Raw genomic sequence first — 19,940 nt, forward strand, 5'->3', positions numbered from 1 at the left:
TTTAAATTGTTAAAAATCAAAAATGTCACCTTGAGGACTAAGGTGCACCTAACCCTAGCCATGGTGTTTTCAATCGCCTCATTTACATGCAAAAGCTGAACAATTAATAAGGAAGACGGAAGAAGAACTGACACTCTTTCAATTATAGTGTTGGTGAAGAATATTCAATATACGAATAAATCTGCCTTGGAAGAAGTACTGCCAGAATGTTCCTTGGAAGAGAGATTTTGTTTCACGTACCTTGTGCATGTTATCATTAGGAAGGACCAGTCCCTGGAGAAGGACATCATGCTTGGTAAAGCAGAGGGTCAGCAAAAAAGAGGAAGACCTTCAGTGAGATGAATTAGCACAGTGGCTGCAACAGCAGGCTCAAACATAGCAAAGACTGGGAGGTTGGTGCAGGACCGACAGTATTTCATTCTATCATACATAGGGTCCCTATGAGTCAGAATGGATTCGATGGCACCTAGCAACAACAACAATCTTTACAGAAGCCCAATGCCACATCCTTCAACTGCAGAGTGCCTCATGGGTTCGAACCACTGACCATTCAGTTTAGCAGCTGGGTGCTTTAACCACTGTGCCACCAGGGTTCCTTTCCTCAATCCCCAGAAGCAACCAATTTTAATTATTTTAGCTACTCAGTTGCCTCCATACATATGTATACTACTATTTTTTGATTTATCAGTTTGAGACATTACTGATTTTTTCCCACAACAACACTGATAGCTAACATTTATTGTGTTTACTATGTGCCAGGAACAGAGCTTTACGTGTATTAACTCATTTAATCCTCAGAACAACCTCATGAGGTGGGTACTACTATATCCCCATTTTAGTGTGAAAAACTGGGGTGGTGGTGTTGTGTGCCATCGAGTCGACTCCAATTCACATTCACCCTGTAGAGCAAAGCAGAACTACCCCGTAGGGTTTCCAACGCTGTAATCTTTATGGAAGCAGATTGCCATATCTTTGTCTCGTGGAACGGCTGGTGGGTTCAAACTGCCGACTTTTTGGTTAGCATCCCACTACTTAACCAATGCATCACCAGCGTGCCTTGAAAAATTGAGGTACAGAAAGTTAAATAACTTGACAAGGGTCCCAAACATAAGTTGCAAAACAAAGATTTGAGTGCAACTAACCTAACATCAGATCTTATACATTTAACCTGTATGCTCTTATATCCACCCACTCCACAGTCCACTCTTAAATACTTTTGGGTTAATTCTCCCAAATTAAATAAAAACAGTGAGCAAAATGAAACAAAGGAGCCAAAACAAGGAAACAGTATTTCTCAAAACTAAACACAATTATTTCGTTCTGTAAGTCAATAATTTTCGACCTTAGCTTTGCCATAATTCACCAATTCATCATCATTTCATTTTACATATATTGACTCAGTGGTTACTGTGCTTACAGTATTGTATGTTTAAATCTAAATTATAATCATATGATCTACTGCATTTTTGCTGAATAAAAAAAAAGGTATCAGCTCCTAGAGACTGCAGAAGATTGCTCTGATTGTGCTGGTAACCTATCAGAGAAAAAAAGGCAATTTTCAAAGTAACTTCTATCTGCTTTCTGAAAACAAATGAGTTAATTTATATATGTATGTACATGTATATCTTTAAATACATAATAGGGTAAAATAATAATGGAAAAAGGCAAAATCACTTTCACTAAGGAGAAGTTTTAGAAAGTAGATTTTATGAAATCTTTGAAGACAGTAGACCTAGTCATGTTTTAGTTTAATATTCTAAACAAAAGAAACGTGATTAGCTAGAGAAAAAACAGTAGAAAAGTTCTGAAATTAAGAAAAAAAAGCAAGAAAGGAAAATAGATGAAAGCCCTAGATAATTAGGCAATCCAGTTCAAAGCTCTGAGTCAGAGCTTTCTGAAGCAAAGAGCCCTTGTAACACTACGGCAGAAGTGGGTACTGTGGTCTCATTCTGTGAAAGAGCTGAGACGACTTACTGAGGATGTACTAGTGGATGAAAATGGAAGACTGCTGACAGCAAGCCAGCTGAACCTGCAGACCAAAATACGGTCTCTGTCCCTGTTAGAAGGTCTTTCTTCTAACCGTTCTAGATGGCAGGAATCTGACATGGCATACAGGCTACACTACTCAATTCAGCACCTATTTGGATTCTTTTAAGTATTTCATATGTATATAGATTTCCAACTAGATCATTACCTTCTAGGGAGCTAAAGTTATCCTATTTATTTTATTTTCACCCATATAACCTAGCCCAGTGCTATATACCTAGTGGATGATTAAGAGACTGATCTTGAAAAATCACAACTTACAATCAGAACATTAGAGTTGAAGAAATCTTAAAGAGATCACCTAGTCTAGCCTCTTAATTTAAAAGCAAAGAAACTGAGGGTGGTTAGATGACCACTAGCTCAAAGTCACAAAGCTGGAACTAGCACCCTAATCCCGATTTGCAGTTTTTCCAATGCACCAAACAGCCTCTAATTTCTTCATTACAGTAAAATGAATAATCACCTATTTCATCAGGAAACAAAATAAAGCAGCATCCCTTTCGGTACGTATCAGAGCCCTGGTGGAGCAGTGGTTAAGAGCTCGGCTACTAACCAAAAGGTCAGCAGTTTGAATCCACCAACCGCTCGTTGGAAACCCTATGGGGCAGTTCTACTTTGTCGTACACGGTTGTTAGGAGTTGGAATCCACTTGACGGCAATGGGGTTTTCTTTTTTTTCGTTTTCAGTATGTACTATATCTCAGGGCCTTCAGGATAGATTTGCTTGGCAGCCTATGTGTCTAGGTCCTTGATGACTGCTTTATAAACATTATCTTACTTAACACGATAACTCTAAGAAGTACTATTAATTCAATTTTACAAATAGGGAAAATGTAATTTGACAATGATGACAGTAAGTGGCAGAACCCAGATTCAAACCCAAGCCAGTTTGAATCAGCAGTGTCTCAACTCTTAACTTGTATCCTATACTGCTTCTCATTGAATTTACCATAAAAGTCCTTAAGTCTTACAGAGTCCAGCACAGTGTCCGATCCAATCCAAGATAAACAAATCTGTAAACCACTAGCTAAATGTATGAATTATTTAATTAATTAAAAAGTAAGGATCTCTTACAACACACACCTCTAAGAAGCAGGTAATTACATCATCCACTAAGAAAGGTTTTAATAGTGAAGAATTTGCATACTAGAGGAAAGTTTGAGCAATAGTTAATTTCTTTATCCTAAAAATAATCCATCTGTTCAACAAATACTTAGTGAGAAACTACTTTGTAACCAACATAGTATTAAATCTGAAGATAAGAAGTAAAATAAAACTTGTTCCTGTTTATCCCTCCTTCCTCCGATAGAGAAAAAGGAAATAACATGTGCCTATACTGTGCCAGCTCTTAAACCTCAGCATATAGTCTCTCCTAATCCCTTACATGGACTGCCAGAAGAACGAACAAATCTAGAACAAATCTATAATGCTTCTTGGAAGCAAGGATGGCGAGACTTTGTCTCATGTACTTTGGACATGTTATCAGGAGGGATCAGTCCCTGGAGAAGGATATCAGGCTTGGTCAAACAGATGATCAGTGAAAAAGAAGAAGACCCTCAATGAGATGGACTGACACAGTGGCTACAACAATGGGCTCAAACACAGCAACAAGGATGGACAGGACCAGGCAGTGTTTCATTCTGTTGTACATAGGGTCGCTATGAGTCAGAATCGACTTGACAGCACCTAGTAACAACAACAACCCCTTACTGCCCAATAAACTAGGCAACATCTCCACTTTCTGATTAAGAAATTGAGGCTTAAAGAAGTTAAGTACTTATCTCAGGTCATGTAAGTAATTATTGCAAATCCAGAATTGAAATCCAAGTCTGTTTGACCCTAAGTCAATGTTCTCTCCAAAAAGGGGCTAAAGGTATTATTATTTCATTTGCTTACCAAGAGAGAGAATGGGTTTCTTTTCAAGGGCAACTGAAAACACTGCTTATTTAAAAAAAAAAAAAAAATTATCTCATTTAATCCTCACAATAGGCAAGCTTATTATTTCCCAGGAATCCCTGGGTGAAGTAAATGGTTACGTACTCAGCTACTAACTGAAAGGATGGTGGTTCAAACACACCCAGAGGTGTCTCGGAAGAAAGGCCTGCAATCTGCTTCTGAAAGGTCACAGCCATGAAAACCCTATGGCGTGCAGTTCTATTCTGCAACACACAGAGTCACCATGAGTCAAAAATGACTAGACAGGTAACCTCTTTTTTTTTTACTTGTTATCCCATTATTACTTGGCTACTAACTAAAAGGTCAGAGGCTCGAATCCACCAGCCACTCTGCCAGAGAAAGATGTGACAGTCTATTCCTGTAAAAATGACAAAAAAAAAAAAAAAACCAAACCCATTGCCATTGATTCGATCTCAACTCATAGCAACCCTATAGGACAGATCAGAACTGCCCCATAGGGTTTCCAAGGAGCAGCTGGTGGATTCAAACTGCCAACCTTTTGGTTAGCAGCCAAACTCTTAACCACTACATCACCAGGGCTCCCAGAAAATATTACAACCTTGGAAACACTAAGGGGCAGTTCTACTCTGTTCTATAGAGTTGCTATGAGTTGGAATTGACTCGACAGCAATGGGATGTGATATGATGATCCCACTATTACCAATGAATAAGCTAGAACTCGAGAATTAGCTTGCCCAAGAACAACTGCTAGAGGGAGCAGAACTATACCAGGTGTTAATATAATACTAACTACACGAAAAATGCAGAAAGACCTCAGCCCATGTAGTTGCAAGCTTAAGACACAAAGCATCTAAACTAATCAGATGTTGTTTTTGTTGAGTTAAAGGAATGGAAAATATCGTTTCTTCCAACTCCCACTTTTGTTGTTGTTGTAGTCGTCAATTCTGACTCATAGCAACTCTACAGGACAGACTAGTACTGACCCATTGGGCTTTCTAGGCTGTAATCTTTACGGGAACAGATCACCAGGTCTTCTCTCCTGCAGTATGGCTGGTGGGTCAGAAGTGCTAACCTTCCAGTTAGCAGCCCAGCAGGTAATCAGCAGCCCAGCACTTAACCACTGAGCCACGACGCTCCTACTTTTAAAGATGAAGAAATCAATTTTCTAGTAATATATTTATGGGTAACTTTTTTTTTTTTTTAAGTATGAACCAAACAGAGATGTCTCCATTGCCAGTTCAGAAAATGTTACCACTTTGGTCAAAAAATGTTTAGTCTTACTATATATTTCTGTTTGTCATAAATCCAGAGTTGTATTAAGTGCCGTCGACGTCAATTTCAACTCATAGCGACCCTGTGAACGACAGAGGGAAACAGTGCCCAGTCCTGTGCAATCCTCCCAATGGTTGCTATGTTTGAGCCCATTGTTGCAACCACTGTGTCAATTCTTTTTGTAAGCGTCTTCCTCTTTTTTACTGACTCTACCAAGCATGATGTCCTTCTCCAGGGACTGGTCCCTCCTGATAACATGTTCAAAGTACTGGATCCTCTCCCTTCTAAGGAGCACTCAAGACTGGCCAAGGCATATGTCTAAGGAACTGTCCCATTTGTTTTTGATAAACCAAAATGATGAATGATAGGATGGTTAAGTATTAACATATAGTATGGAAAAGTGCTTGTCTTTATTCACATTTTACCTGAAAAAAAAAAAAAACGCAAGCACACTACAAAGCAAAATCCAGAAATAAAAAGAATCATTCTAACACATAACCAACCACCTGGTAGAGATTTCCATGTTTCCTCACCCGATTCACACCGAGTGTCTTCATCCCTCAACCTCATAAAAACGACCCTAGTTCTTCAGGAAGCGGCGTCCCTATCCCATCGGCACATCACTGTGGATCGTTAAGAACCAGAATTGCTCCCAAGCCTGAACTAGCACTAGCTCAGCTATAAACTAAGAGGTAAACAAGTACAGAACGTGACTAATCCTGCAGCGGGGCACTGTTTACTTACAAGGGAAGATACTCATGTTGTGATGGGAAACGTGTTGCACTATCATCCTCTGGTTAGTAAAAAAAAAAAACACGGTACTTTGACAAGCTAATGCGCGATCGGGGCTAGAACTCCCAAAAGTTCTGACCTCTCTTTTTAATCGCTTTAAGGACAAACGCTCAAATGAGGGCAAACAACACAAGGTGCCCTGAGGTGCTGCGTAGGGCACAACCTGGAAGGACATCACTTTGCCCAACAAAGTGATGTTCTTACCCTACACTCCCCCACAGTGAGCTAAATAGTAGAACTAGGTACCATCACTCACCCTAAAGAAGGAAAATAGTGGAAATCAAAACCAGACGCGCTTCCCTCTCGTCCCCGAGATGTGGAGCAAGACTAGGGGGGTAAGCTGCGATTCCAAATCAGCACCAGACCCCCGCCACCTCTGCACCCGCGAACACGGCGGCAGAGCAGAACCATGAACACCTACACCTCTGTCCTCCAGGCATTGCCAGGGACTCGGTCCCAGAGCCCGCCCCGGCCGGGCCCGCCCCGCTATCTCCTCCCCCGTTATCTGCTCGCAGCCGTGCCAGGGCCTGAATTCGCCTGCCCGCCCTCCCCAACTTCGGCACGTTCCACTGCCTCACACATGCAGACCAGCGCCCTCCGCGAGTCTGAGGGAGAAAGGTCGGGGGTACGCAGAGCGAGGAATGCGCTCGGCGCAGTTGATCACCTCAGGATGGAGAACGGGCACGCAGCCCGCTTCGGTATCGTACTCATCCGGGCCGTCCGCCATCTTGGTGTTAAATCCCTCCTCCCGCTGCATGCCGGGAGAAAGCGTTTCACCCTCGCGGGGCTCGGGTGAGGTGGGGGGCGAGCGCGAGCCCCGCCGAAGGCTACGCGGCTGCCTTCTCCTCCTCCCCCCGTAACGCCCCTCTACTCCCCGCTTCTCGGAGGGCGCGGGCCCTGCGCGCGTGCGCGCGGGAGCGGCCGGCCCTGGGCGGGAGCGCGCTCTGCGGCACTGCGCTGGGGCTGGCGGACGGCTCTGGGCGTGGGCTTCGCGGCCCGGAGGCGGGTCTCCGGCCGGAGGCAGATGTGCACCTCTGGCCTCTTAGTGGAGGAGCCCGCGGCGGCGCGACGACTGAGACGTAAACTTGGGACTCCTAGCGCGGCGCTAGAGTGAGGACGGAGCGCAGAATACCCGTAACCAAGGTCCAAGGTTCGGTGACCCGGCCAGCGAAGGCAGTCTCTGCTCCGCTCGCCCTCTTGGGGACCCCTCCTCAGAGACCTGGGGAAACCATCACCCGGCTCCAGGGGGGTTTTGGGTTTTCATGCTTGAGGACGGGAGAAGCAGCCCCGTCCACCACACTCAAAGAAGGCCACCCGGAACCTACGCCTCCGCGGGGGGGAAGGGGAGAGGAAACGCGGATAATGCTTGGGGCTTCCTATTGGAGAAGTCTTTCTTTAAACGATCGCAACCTGCCCTCGTTGATCTTGAATTAACAGTAACCACATAAAAAATATGGGCGCAGAACCCACACCCCATCTACTACATTTTAATTTAACCCAGGAACTCAGAATTGAAGTCATTTAAACTGAATCCGCAGAAATGCTAATCAGCTAAAATGACTAAAACCGTTTTTTGGAAGGATATTGGGGCTGTATGAGTAGGGGCGAATTTGCTTCCTAGAAGGGGGCTGATAGGTCAGTTTTAGAAAGCATTTATCTTCTTTTTGAGCTATTAAAAATTGTGAATCTAAACTGCTTAGAGGAATATTTAGCAGAGATCATGAAACACAGTCTATGACAGACCCTGACAGTAGACACTAGCCTGTCTCGTATTACAACCAAATCATCCAGAAACCGTCAGGAGCAAGCCTGCATTTTGAGAACATTAGATCTATTTATTAAGCAGGAGGAAGAGCACTACAGAGGAAGCATGGAATACGCTGGACAAGAGGAAAGAGGAAGCGTGTTTTGTGAAGTTTGGGTTCCCCGCCAAAGGAGTGTGATGAGGGAGGGTCTAGGGAGAGCGGGAATCAGTTCTGGATTGGACGCAGTTGTTGAGGCGGGATTCGAGAAACGGAGATTAACTAGGGACTGGGTGCTGTCATGAGGCGACGGCAGTTTAGTAATTGGTGTCCCCAGTAATAAATGAAAATAGCAAAGTTGGCCTGGAGTGTCACTGGTTAAAGAGCAATAATCACTCAAAAGAGGAGTCAGTGTGGCATTTTACAGCGACTGCATGGCCTTGGGAGAAACAAGGTTATCTGTTAATTTGGCAGTAGGTTTTATCTGTGCCTGCTCTCGCAGCACCGGTGTATTTTATCTGTTCAGTCCCCGCTGATTTTCTTTCTTTTGATCCAGGACAGATTTTAACTCACCCATCATGCAGAACTAGCCAGAGTTAGGGTTGTGCTTTTGGGGCACCAAATTGCTTTCAGACACATGTTAACATGAACAGAAATAATTTTTAGTTCATTTCCATTTTGTCCCTCCCTACGCTTATGTCATGCATTTACTGTAAGTAGAGAGATGAGTGTAAGAAAAGGAAACTGAGTGAAAAAGTTGGGAGATGGTGTAAAAAAAGATACTGAATTGTAAAGGAGTGAAGAAACTAGACATGAAGAATGGAAGAAAATATTTCACAGGTGCCCATGTACTGTACTAGGATTATTGGGGCAGGGGTATGATGTGGAATATTTAAAAAATAGAGACGTGATTCAGCCCTCTAGATGATCTTAGGTCTTAAATGGCTGAATCAAGGGCCAAATTATATCAACAAAAATGTTTTATTTGGCCCATATAATAGTTTTCAAAAATATTTCCAATTAGATACCAAAGTTCAATATATGAGGAGATGTCACTCTAAATTCTAAATTTCTAGTTTATCGGGGGGAAAAAAGGAGGGGGCAGAGGTCTGGCAACATTGGGCCTCCTCACTCAGTCTCTACTGCGCCTACGCCCTGCCATACTCATTTTCATCACCTCCCTAGTTTCTGTAATTTTTTTTATTTGTGACCTCTGAGAATTTTACCATTTACAGAGAAGATACTAAAAGTGGTTGAAAAGAAGTTGGAACAACTGGGGCCCATGTCTGCCTTGCTCACTGCTGTAAGATCAAAATAAATAGTTATTAAGAAAAGAAACCAGGAACAAGTGCAGGCATTCTTGGGACAGCATGTCAGACTGGGGTCAATGTGGACCAAAGTGAATTACAAGGTCCATCTTGGTAATTATAGAGTTCTTTCCCACCCCAGATTTGAGACAATATATTCAGGGGACTATAATAGACAGCTGAGAAAGTGGACGTGGCAAAGAAGGTTAAATTGGCAAAAGAATGGCATAGAATTGTGGAGGAATGCAGAATAGTGGCTGAAAGATAATATAATACAAAGAGAAAAATAGGCCTTATTAGAGAATTGTGAAATGGATTCTCTAAGCAGACAGATTGGAAGGAATGAGGCATTACAGTATAAATGTGGTCTCGTGTAACTTTACACACTACTGGCGCTAAGGACGGCATTAGAGATCATCCAGTTCTAGTCCAACTCTATCATTTCACAGGGGGAAATCACAGAGAATTTTAAAAACCCACTTAGAATCACACAACTAGATAGTAGCAGAATCATGCCTAGAAGCCTACTGACTTTTACCTATCTACTCCTCTTACCTCTACCCCCCATTTTTCTTCTGTTGTACTTATCCTCAATGAATTATAATTTGGTCCATTTAATAATTATTTATTAAACATTTATTCCTTATAAATATTAGAATCAGTTACAATGACAGAGAGATAATTTTTAAGATACCACTCAAATTATTTGACCTAGCTATACAAAAGGTTCATAAGTTGGAGCTGACTTGATGACAACTAACAGCAACAACAACAAATACTGCTCAGTAATCATAGTACTTTGAATTCTACTCAAGTTTGTTAATTGTATGGTTCTCCTATAAGCTATTTCTCAAATTCTATATCTCATTGGAACTGTGGCCTCTAGAACTAAAAATACTGACTACTTAGAACTGTGATGAAGCAGAGGTTGCTATTTTAACAACAACAAAAAAGTATATGTTTTAGGCTGGGTTCTCTATAGAAGCAAAACCAGTAAAGCATAAACATATACAGAGAGAGATTTATATCAAGGAAACAGCCCACGTGATTGTAGAGGCTAGAACATCCCAAGTCCATGGATCAGGGTAGAGGCCTCTCCCAATTCACGGAGCCACAGAAGCTGGCAAGCCCAAGATCAGCAGGTCGGAGAGCAGGGCTCCTGCTCACAGGCTGTGAAAGGTTGACAAATTCCAAGATCAGCAGGCAAGACCTCATGGTTTCACCTGATTCACGTTCCTGCAGGGGCTGGCGAACCCAAGACCGGCAGGGCAGAGAGCAGGGCTCCGCTCCCAGCCTGTGAAGACTGACGAATCCCAAGTTCAGCAGATAAGCTGATAGCTCAAGTCCCAAGAACCGGAGGTGAGACGACAGGAGGCAGCTGCAGGATCCAGAGAGAGCAAACAGCCAGAACATCTGCTTATATTCAGATGCAGGCCACACCCCCAAGGAAACTCCCTTTCATCTGATTGGCTACTCACAGTATATTCAGTCATGGGAGTGATCACACATAAACACTGAGAATCATGGCCCAGCCAAGTTGACACACAATCTTAACCATCACAGTATTATATATAACAATACTGCCATCCTATTTTAAGTAAAATGAGGACAGTTTATTGCACTCATGTTCTATATGAATCATAGATGAATTAAAAGAAATATGTGGACTGGACTAAACCAAAGCTAAGCAGTTTCCTGAATACAATCAAACACTTTGAGGGACAGAGTAGCAGGGGTAGGGATCTGGGGACCATGCTTTCAGGGGACGTCTAGGTCAACTGGAATAACAAAGCTTATTAAAATGTTCTGCATCCTACTTTGGTGAGTGGCATATGGGGTCTTAAAAGCTTGCAAGAGGCCATCTAAGATGCATCAATTGGTCCCAACCACCTGGAATAAAGGAGAATGAAGAACACCAAAGACACAAGGAAAGCAGTAGCCCAAGAGACAGAAAGGGCCACATAAACCAGAGACTTCATCAGCCTATGACCAGAAGAACTAGATGGTGCTCGGTTACCACCAATGACCGCCCTGACAGAGAACACAACAGACAGTCCCTGATGGAGCAGGAGAAAGGTGGGGTGCAGAACTCAAATTCTAGTGAGAAGACTAGACTTAATGGTCTGACTGAGACTGGAGGAACCCCTGAAAGCATGGCCCCTGGATTCTCTATCAGCCCAGAACTAAAACAATTTCCAAGGTCAACTCTTCAGACAGGGATTGAACTGGACTGTGGCACGTAAAGTGATACTCGTGAGGAGTGTGCCTCTTAGCTCAAATAGATACAAGAGACTAAACAGGCAGCTTCTGTCCGGAGGGGAGATGGGAAGGCAGAGAGGGTTAGGAGCTGGTTGAATGGACATGGGGAATCAGGGGTGGAAAGGAGGAGTGTGCTGTCACAGTATGGGGAGAGCAATTAAAGTCACATAACAATGTATGTATAAATTTCTGTATGGGAAAAAATTAAAAATAAATAAAAGAAATACATGGAATTTAGCATGTGTCCAGTCTCCAAGAGAGCCCTCAATGATTCTTGTCTTCTGGTATTCATACCTTTGTGTAGTACCATCCCACACTGAATGGTATAATCTGTTACACAGAATGATCTGTATAACCAATAAGATACTGCAAAAAAATCATGTGTGACTTTTGAGGCCAGATCATAAAAGGTATTATGGCTTCTGATTGTTCTCTCTTGGATCACTGGCTCTGGGGGAAGCCAGCTGTCATATCATGAAGACACTCTGGCAGCCCTATGGACAAGGACCACATGCCAAGGAACTAAGGTCTCCTGCCAACAATGAGCACTAACTTGCCAAGGATGTGAGTGAGCCACCTTAAAAGCAAATCCCCAGCTCCAATCAAGCCTTCAGATGACCACAAATCCATCTAACATCTCAACTGCAATCTCGTGAAAGACCCTAAGCCAGACCCACCCAGGTAAACTGCTCCTGCGTTTTTTGACTCAGTGACATAAGTGTTTATTTTGCTAAGCTATTAAATTTGGGGATAATTTATTATACAAAACAGACAAACCAGTTGCCGTCAAGTTGATTTCAACTCATTGCAACCCCATGTGTTTCTGAGTAAAACTGCATGCTATAGGGTCTTCATGGCTGTTGTAAAAATGGCGTGGTGGGGGTGGCATCTGACCTACTCTAACTTCACAAGCGGGAAGGAAAATCAAGATCAACAGCCCAAGGCTGATCCTATGAGGAGGAGGTCAAACATGCCTCCACCCTCCAACATTTTTTACCCATTCTGATACCAACCTTCCCTCCCACGGCACTCTACTTCTCTTCTGGGTTGGATAATTTGTTGCAATGGCCACACATCTCATAGACGCTACTCACAATTATGGGGTTTATTAGGGAAGTAGTAGGTTACAATTCAGGTTCAGGAATGCTCAGGATATAGTTCTTCGATCAGGACAGCCTCTTTTAAACCATGCCTGCAGATATGTCTCTTTGTGGCCCCTTGGCCTCTGCCCTGCTCGAGCAAGTGTTACAAAGCTCTTTTAGCTCTACTGATAAGTAGCCAGAGGCACCCCACTCCACCAGTAAGCCTCAGCTTGAAGGCGCTCAATTCTCTTGCTCCATGGGTTGTTGAGCCTAACTCCACCATCAAATGCATGCAGGCATCCCACTCCACCAGGAAGCCTCCTGCCCAAAGGCACTCAGCTTTCTTGCTCCATGGGCCAGGAAGCCCACTGCACCATCTCCTGCTGGCCTCCTGGTTCTGCGCCTCTGCTGATGCTGCTTGCCATCTTTCTCTGTCTCTGATGTTACAGCTCTCTTACTGTGTCTCCTGGATCTGGGAGGTTGTCAGTGCATGGATCCCAGGTTCAAAAGATGTGCTCCACTCCTGGCTCTTCTTTCTTGCTGGTGGTGAGATCGTCTCTTCCAGCCTCTGGGATAGCTCATTTTAAGCCTAGCAGGAGGACAAAACTGACCAATCCCTTCATTAGCATTCCATATACCTTATCTACATGGTTCCACCCCCACAAGAATGCCATGCACCTTATTTACATTATTAGCAATTGATCCAGTCCCCTTGATGAGCCACAAGCACCTCATTTGCATAGTCCCACCCAGTCATTTCATGGGAGTTACAAAGACTATGGCTATAAGGGCCATATTAAGTAATTCGCTGCACCGCAGCTGTGATTTTTCAGAAGTAGATCACCGTGCCTTTCTTCTGAGGCACCTCTGCGTGGATCTGAATTGCCAACCTTTTGGTTGTAGCCCAGCACTTAACCTTTTGCACCACCCAGGGACTCCACTTTGTTATAGAGCAATAGATAATTAATGCATTGTGAAAAGCCTGAAACTCCCAGACTCTGTTTACAAAATTGCATGTTTACAAAATTTCAGCAGGATAAAGACACTCAACCTGATTTAACAGAAGGGATTATTTTTTCCTATACTTCGTCTCCTTAGAAAGTATGTGTAACCTATTTTGTTGTTGTTGGGGGAGAGGGAGGTATAGTATGGAAATACTTTTCCTCCTTTCCAGGGAATATTTGAAGACTGAGCTGTTCATATGCCTGAAGAGAGTAAAACCAGTGCAAATAACTTGGGATCAGCCCTAAATAGGCCAGCAGTGTCTCTTATGAAAGAAAGGAGGAGAATTGGACTTTATGTTGAGAAATAATGAGGATTTGAGAGGGCAATGCATATACTGGAGGGGAAAGCGAGAAAGGATTGTCTAAGTAGCAAGAGTATGGGTTGCTGGATCGGAACTTGTCTAAGAAAGTGTCCTGCTGCCAAGAAATGTGGGGTGAATCCATTCAGAGACGGTCTCCTGTGAGGGCATGTAAAGTACCCAGGAGCCTCATGTATCAGAAATCGTGCCACACCCAGGGCCTTGCCTCATTCTCTATGTGGGAGCAAATTCTCTTATTATGCCCCAACACTGCATCATTTTGCTACTCATTGGGAATAACTCGAGGTGGGGCTATGCCAAATCACGCCATTAAATTTTACTCTTTGCCTTTCAACCCTCACCCTCTGCAATGTTCCAAGGCACCTGTAAGCCAAAAGGGAGCCCATGAGCATCTGCAAGTGGAGAAAAAGGAATATCTGAGAAAGGCTTAACTGAACACACTCAAGATGCTGTTCTCCTCCCAAGTAAGACAGTGATCAATGAAAGCTTATATGAATATACACATTTTTTTCTGGGAAAAAATGTCTACAGCTTTCATCAGATTGTCATGTGGGTCCAAAAAACAGGATGCTCAAATCTAGGAAAATTTAAAACGTAAAGTCCACATTTTAAAAACACTGCTTCCTTTTACATATATGAAAATGTACATTGAGGATTTTTAATTATATTATTTTAATGATATAATATGAGTGGTTTGTAAATGATAATCTCCCTGAAGACAAGAATACCAATATTATACATAATACTTAGCATATTGCCTTCCCAAAGTAGTTATTCCATAATTATTTTTTAAATGAATAAATAACAAATGAAGGAGGTAAGAAAAAAATGAAAGCATGCATAACCCATTGCTAGCGCATCAATTCCAACTCATAGCCACCCTATAGGACAGAGTAGAACTGCCCCATAGGGTTTCCAAGGAGCAGCTGGTGGATTCGAACTGCCAACATTTGGTTAGCAGCTGAGGTCTTCACAACTGCACCACCAGGGCTCCTATATAAGGCTATATAATTGAAAAAAGATCATATAATTTATTTCTCCTAGAGGAAAAAGGTAAAAGTTATACCAACTTTGCTAGGATTCATAGTGACCCTATGTACAGCAGAATGAAACACTGCCAGGTCCAGCGCCATCCTCACAACATTGCTATGTTTTGGGCCTATTGTTGGAGCCATGGTGTCATTCTATCTCGTTGAGGGTCTTCCTCCTTTTTGCTGACCCTCTTAAGCATGATGGCCATCTCCAGGAACTGGTTCCCCAGATAACATGTTCAAAGTGTGTGAGACAAAGTCTCGCCATCCTTGCTTCCAAGGAGCACTCTGGCTGTACTTTCAAGACAGACTTGATTGTTCTTCTGGTAGTCCATGGTATATTCAATATTCTTCACCAACACCATAATTCAAATACATCAATTCTTCTTCAGTCTTCCTTATTCATTGTCCAGCTTTCACATGAAATGAGGCGATTGAAAATACCATGGCTTGGGTCAAGCGCACCTTAGTGCTCAAGATGACAGCTTTGCTTTTTAACACTGTAAAGAGGTCTTTTGCAGCAGATTTGCTCAATGTAATATGTCATTTGATTTCTTGACTGCTGCTTCTATGGGCATTGATTGTGCATCCAAGTAAAATGAAATCCTTGACAACTTCAGTATTTTTTCCATTGATCATAATGTTGCTTATTGGTCCACTTGTGAGAATTTTGGTTTTTATGTTGAGGTGCAATCCATACTGAAGGTTGTAGTCTTTGATGGTCATCAGTAAGTGCTTCAAGTCATCTCCACTTTCAGCAAACAAGGTTGTGTTATCTGCGTGTTGCAGGTTGTTAATGAGTCTTCCTCCAATCCTGATGCTGCATTCTTTATATAACACAGCTTCTCAGATTATTTGCTCTGCATACAGACTGAATAAGTATGGTGAAAGGATACAACCCTGACACACACCGTTCCTGACTTTAAACCATGCAATATCTCCTTGTTCTATTTGAATGACTGCCTCTTGGTCTATATACAGGTTCTGCATGAGCACAATTAAGTGCTCTGGATTCTCATTCTTCATCATGTTATCCATAATTTATTATGGTCCACACAGTCAAACACATTTGCATAGTCAATAAAACACAGGTAAACATCCTTCTGGTATTATCTGCTTTCAGCCAAGATCCATTTGTCATCAACAATGATATCTTTCTTTCCATGTCCTCTTGTGAGTCTGGCTTGAATTTCTGGCTGTTCCCTGTCGATGTACTGCTGCAACTATTTTTGAATGATCTTCAGCAAAATTTTACTTGCTTGTGATATTAATGATGTTGTTCGATAATTCCTGCATTCTGTTGGATCACCTTTCTTTGGGATGGGCACAAATATGGATGTCTTCCCGTTGGTTGGCCAGGGAGCTGTCTTCCAAGTTTCTTGGCATAGACAAGTGAGCACTTCCAGCATTGCATCCGTTTGTTGAAACATCTCAATTGGTATTCCATCAATTCCTGGACCCTTGTTTTTCACCAATGCCTGCAGTGCAGCTTGGACTTCTTCCTCCAATACCATTGGTATGTTTTGGTTGAAATATAAAATGAATCATATGGTGCTAATTATATCTCCATCTCCTTTCCCAAATCTATTTTTGACTCTTCTCTTCACGCTAGCAAATCAAACACCAAGGACTGCATCTCCTGGAATGCCTTGCCAAGTGGGTTGCTGTTTGGATGTGACCAATGGAAGGCACTGGCAGGAGATGGAAGGGCAGGTGGAGAAAGAGGTCAGAGTATTTCTTACCAATCCCAGCCCTCCCTCCCCAACCCTCACCCCCTGCTTGACAAAGCATCTCCATGAATAGCTTGATCCTTCTTATACTGCAGAACCTACCTGGTGTCCCACTTCTATAGTTCCAGCTCTCAGCCAGCTTCTATAACACTGTCTCCTCCCTGTGTCCTTCAGCCTAAGGAGTGTTGCTCTTCTCTGGGTGCCTACCATCCCCTGTTTATCCCTGTAGCCCTACCCACATCACTGTAGGTAGTACTTTTGGAAGGAATTCTATTTTCTGTAGAGGCCCTGACTGATACACATTTGTGTATATGAAGCCTAGGATGTAGGTATTATTATTATCTCCCCTTTATAGCTGAGTTAAACAAGGGTCAGAGAACTTACGTAATTTTTTCCAAGGTTAGGAATTAAGCTGAAAGAGTTGGGATTCAAACACAGATGGTCTGACTAGACAGGGAACTCTGAGTAGAAGAATGTTCTGATTTGTGAAACTTGTCTCCTAAATAAGATTGAGCCAACTATTGTTAGTTTCCAACTCTCAGTTTGACCCTCGGGTATAAATAAGCTAATGAGAGACGAGCCCTTGGTTCCTGAAGTAATAGCCCTTGGGGGCACAAACCAATCAGGCTATATCCCTCCAATGACAGACCAGGAGCTAGAGAGTCAGGACAGACAGCCATGCTGGGGAGCGTTACACAAGGGACCTCGTTGCAGCCTAGGCCTACAACAGTTCCCATACAACCATACTATCTGAATGAAGCCATAATACCCAAGTTTACTCTTTAAATATCATTCTGAATAGGAGCGGTAGTGGGAGTCCAGCATAGCTTAGTCAAGGCCCAGAAGGCACTATTAGCACAATAGCTGTCACCCTGTCCCTAAGTTTAGCATGCCTGAACCATGAGAGTATCATATCCTCGAATTAGGGGTGGCAGGAGAGCAGACATCAGGTAGTTGGGACCTCTTCTTTCTTGTTTCACAACAGCCAAATCAAACCCCCCACCCCCCACCCCTGCCCTTTGTTAAGAGCAAAGTGTAAAGAACATCCAATTTGTTCCCATCTTACGTTTAGTTCAGTGAATATGTGCAGAAGTTAGTCCCGTAGCCATTCTGAAAACCATCCATGATTTTAATAGTATGGCAGCATTCACGGGGCAAAGAGGAGATAGGTAAAAATGTGGAAAAAATGGGGGCTGTCACTGAAAACAAATTTTGACTTGTTTACATTTTGCCTAGGTCTAGCCCAGAGGGCTGTAGCATAAAGCTACTCTCAGCTGCATTCATTACCTAACCATAGTAATGTAAAAGATTTCTTTTTAGTAAGAATTAACTTTTTTCTCTTAAATTTGTGGATTAATTATAAATACTATGTAGATAGCCAATTATAAAGGCACCTTCTGAGATTGTTAAATGGTCATGGAAAAGCTAGTAAATAGTATATATGACACTGAACCACACTTTTAGAGTGGTAATTTTAGGGCAACAAAAGTCTGACTTTCACCACACTGAGTCCTGAACAACTAGAGGGTGCCCGGCTGCCACCACTGACTGCTTTGACAGGGACCGCAATACAGCGTCCCTGACAAACCTGGAGATAAATGTAGAACAAAATTCTAACTCACAAAAAAAGACTAGACTTACTGGTCTGACAGAAACTGGAGAAACCCTGAGAGTATGGCCCCTGGACACACTTTTAACTCAAAACCAAGGTCACTCCTGCAGTTCACCCTTCAGCCAAAGATTAGACAGGCCTATAAAACAAACAATAACACATGTAGTTCAACCATGTATATGAGACTAAATGGGCACACCAGCCCAAAAGCAAAGACGAGAAGGCAGGAAGGGACAGGAAAACTGGACCAATGGAAATGGGGAACCCAAGACTGAGAAGGGAAGAGTGTTGACACATCATGGGGTTGGCAACCAATGCACAAAACAATTTGTGTACTAATTTTCTCTATAAACTTTCACCTAAAGCATAAAAAAAAAAAAGCGTGCCTTTCCGTCCAGTCATTGACATATAATCAACTAGCATATATAAACCTCATATCCTGTTAACCCTTATCTACATATTTGATTTCAGCAATTGCTGATGCATCATTAGTTGTTTGCAAACCACCTAATGTGTAGATATCTACAGTCTTTCTGGTGTACTCCCACACAGCACAATTTTAATAGCTCTATAATATATTTAATATAGCTCAGCCAATATTTACTAAACCTGTTCCATTTATTGAACATCGTTGTTTCCAACTTTGCACTCTTATTAAAAATGTCTTTACAAACATCCTTGGAGTTAAATCTTCGTTGCTACCAGATTTAATCAGAGCCAGTTCGTCACTATAACCCAAACGTAACAGTCTATTTTAGTATTCCTTACTTTCTATTATTTCCTCAGAAAGTCCATTCCTAGATTAATACTCTTCATTTTTAAGAACTTTTTTTTTTTTAAGCCTTGCTGATCTCTTCCTTAAACCGTTCATATCATTCATTGGTGTATTCCTTTTTATACCATGCTGGTTAATTTTGTTTCACTTAAAGAGTATGTTCCAATCAGACATTTGGACAAGATGGAGCTGTTACCTAGAGAGCCTGGCTAGCCACTTCCTGGGGTGAGATCTTTGTAAGGCCATTAGAGTACCAGAGTCTAATCCTCAGCTGTTTAAGCCCAAATAATGTCAGTATAGCCTGAATGTGTACTTACCAGGCAATGATTTTCAGAAAAACTTGAGTCCTCAGGCCAATGTGTTCACTCTCCAGCAAATCTACTTGGTATGCTATATCAATTAACTAATGCGTTGTAACAAAACTTTGGGGCTTAAAACAATGGTTTACTATTTTCCATGAGTCTTTTGTTCGGCTGAGTTGTTCTGCTGGTTTACATGGGTTCACGCATGTGTTGACCTTCATCTGGAGGGTCAGCTAAAGTGGAATGACTCACATGTCTGGCAGTTGGTACGGGGTACCTCGTTTTTCCTCCAAGTAGCCTCTCATTCTTCAGTTGGCTAGACCAGCTTCCTTCATAGTAGTCTTAAGGCAAAATCCTAAGAGAGTGAAGATGGAAGCTACAAGGCCTCTTGAAGCCTAAGCTTCAAAATTCACACCATATCACTACTGCCATATTCTATTGGTCAAAGCAAGTCACAAGGCTGACTCAAATTCATAGTATCTTAGTTACTTAGTGCTGCTGTAACACAGTACTACAAATGGACTACAAATGGGTGCATTTAAAGAACAGAAATTTATTTTCTCGTGGTTCAGGAGGCTAAAAGTCCAATTTCAGGTGTGGCTATAAGAGGGGGGTCCTTCCTTGTTGATTTCAGCTTCTAGTAGCTGGGGCAATACTGGGCTTGTAGGTGCATCTGTCTTCGTTATCTGTCTTCCACCTCCTCTGTGTGTGTCTCTGTGTCCACTCCGCTCTTTTTAGAACTTGGAAGTT

At 42.5% G+C, this 19,940-nt stretch overlaps 1 protein-coding gene across 2 annotated transcripts in view; it reads right to left on the reverse strand.

Annotated features, from left to right (window-relative positions):
- Positions 1–6,916, reverse strand: part of ZDHHC17 (zinc finger DHHC-type palmitoyltransferase 17) — a 151,514-nt gene extending 144,598 nt beyond the window's left edge. Inside the window, exon 1 of one of the 2 annotated variants that reach the window (XM_004384621.3) lies at positions 6,691–6,916. In XM_004384621.3, the coding sequence (XP_004384678.1) occupies positions 6,691–6,783 (93 nt within the window). In that variant the 5' untranslated portion in view covers positions 6,784–6,916. The remainder of the gene's footprint in view (positions 1–6,690) is intronic. The other variant, XM_023738891.1, reaches the window with a different exon arrangement.
- Between the last annotated feature and the right edge of the window lie 13,024 nt (positions 6,917–19,940).

The sequence above is a fragment of the Trichechus manatus genome, unplaced genomic scaffold (genome assembly GCF_000243295.1).
Source record: "Trichechus manatus latirostris isolate Lorelei unplaced genomic scaffold, TriManLat1.0 scaffold00125, whole genome shotgun sequence".
Classification (NCBI taxonomy): domain Eukaryota; kingdom Metazoa; phylum Chordata; class Mammalia; order Sirenia; family Trichechidae; genus Trichechus; species Trichechus manatus.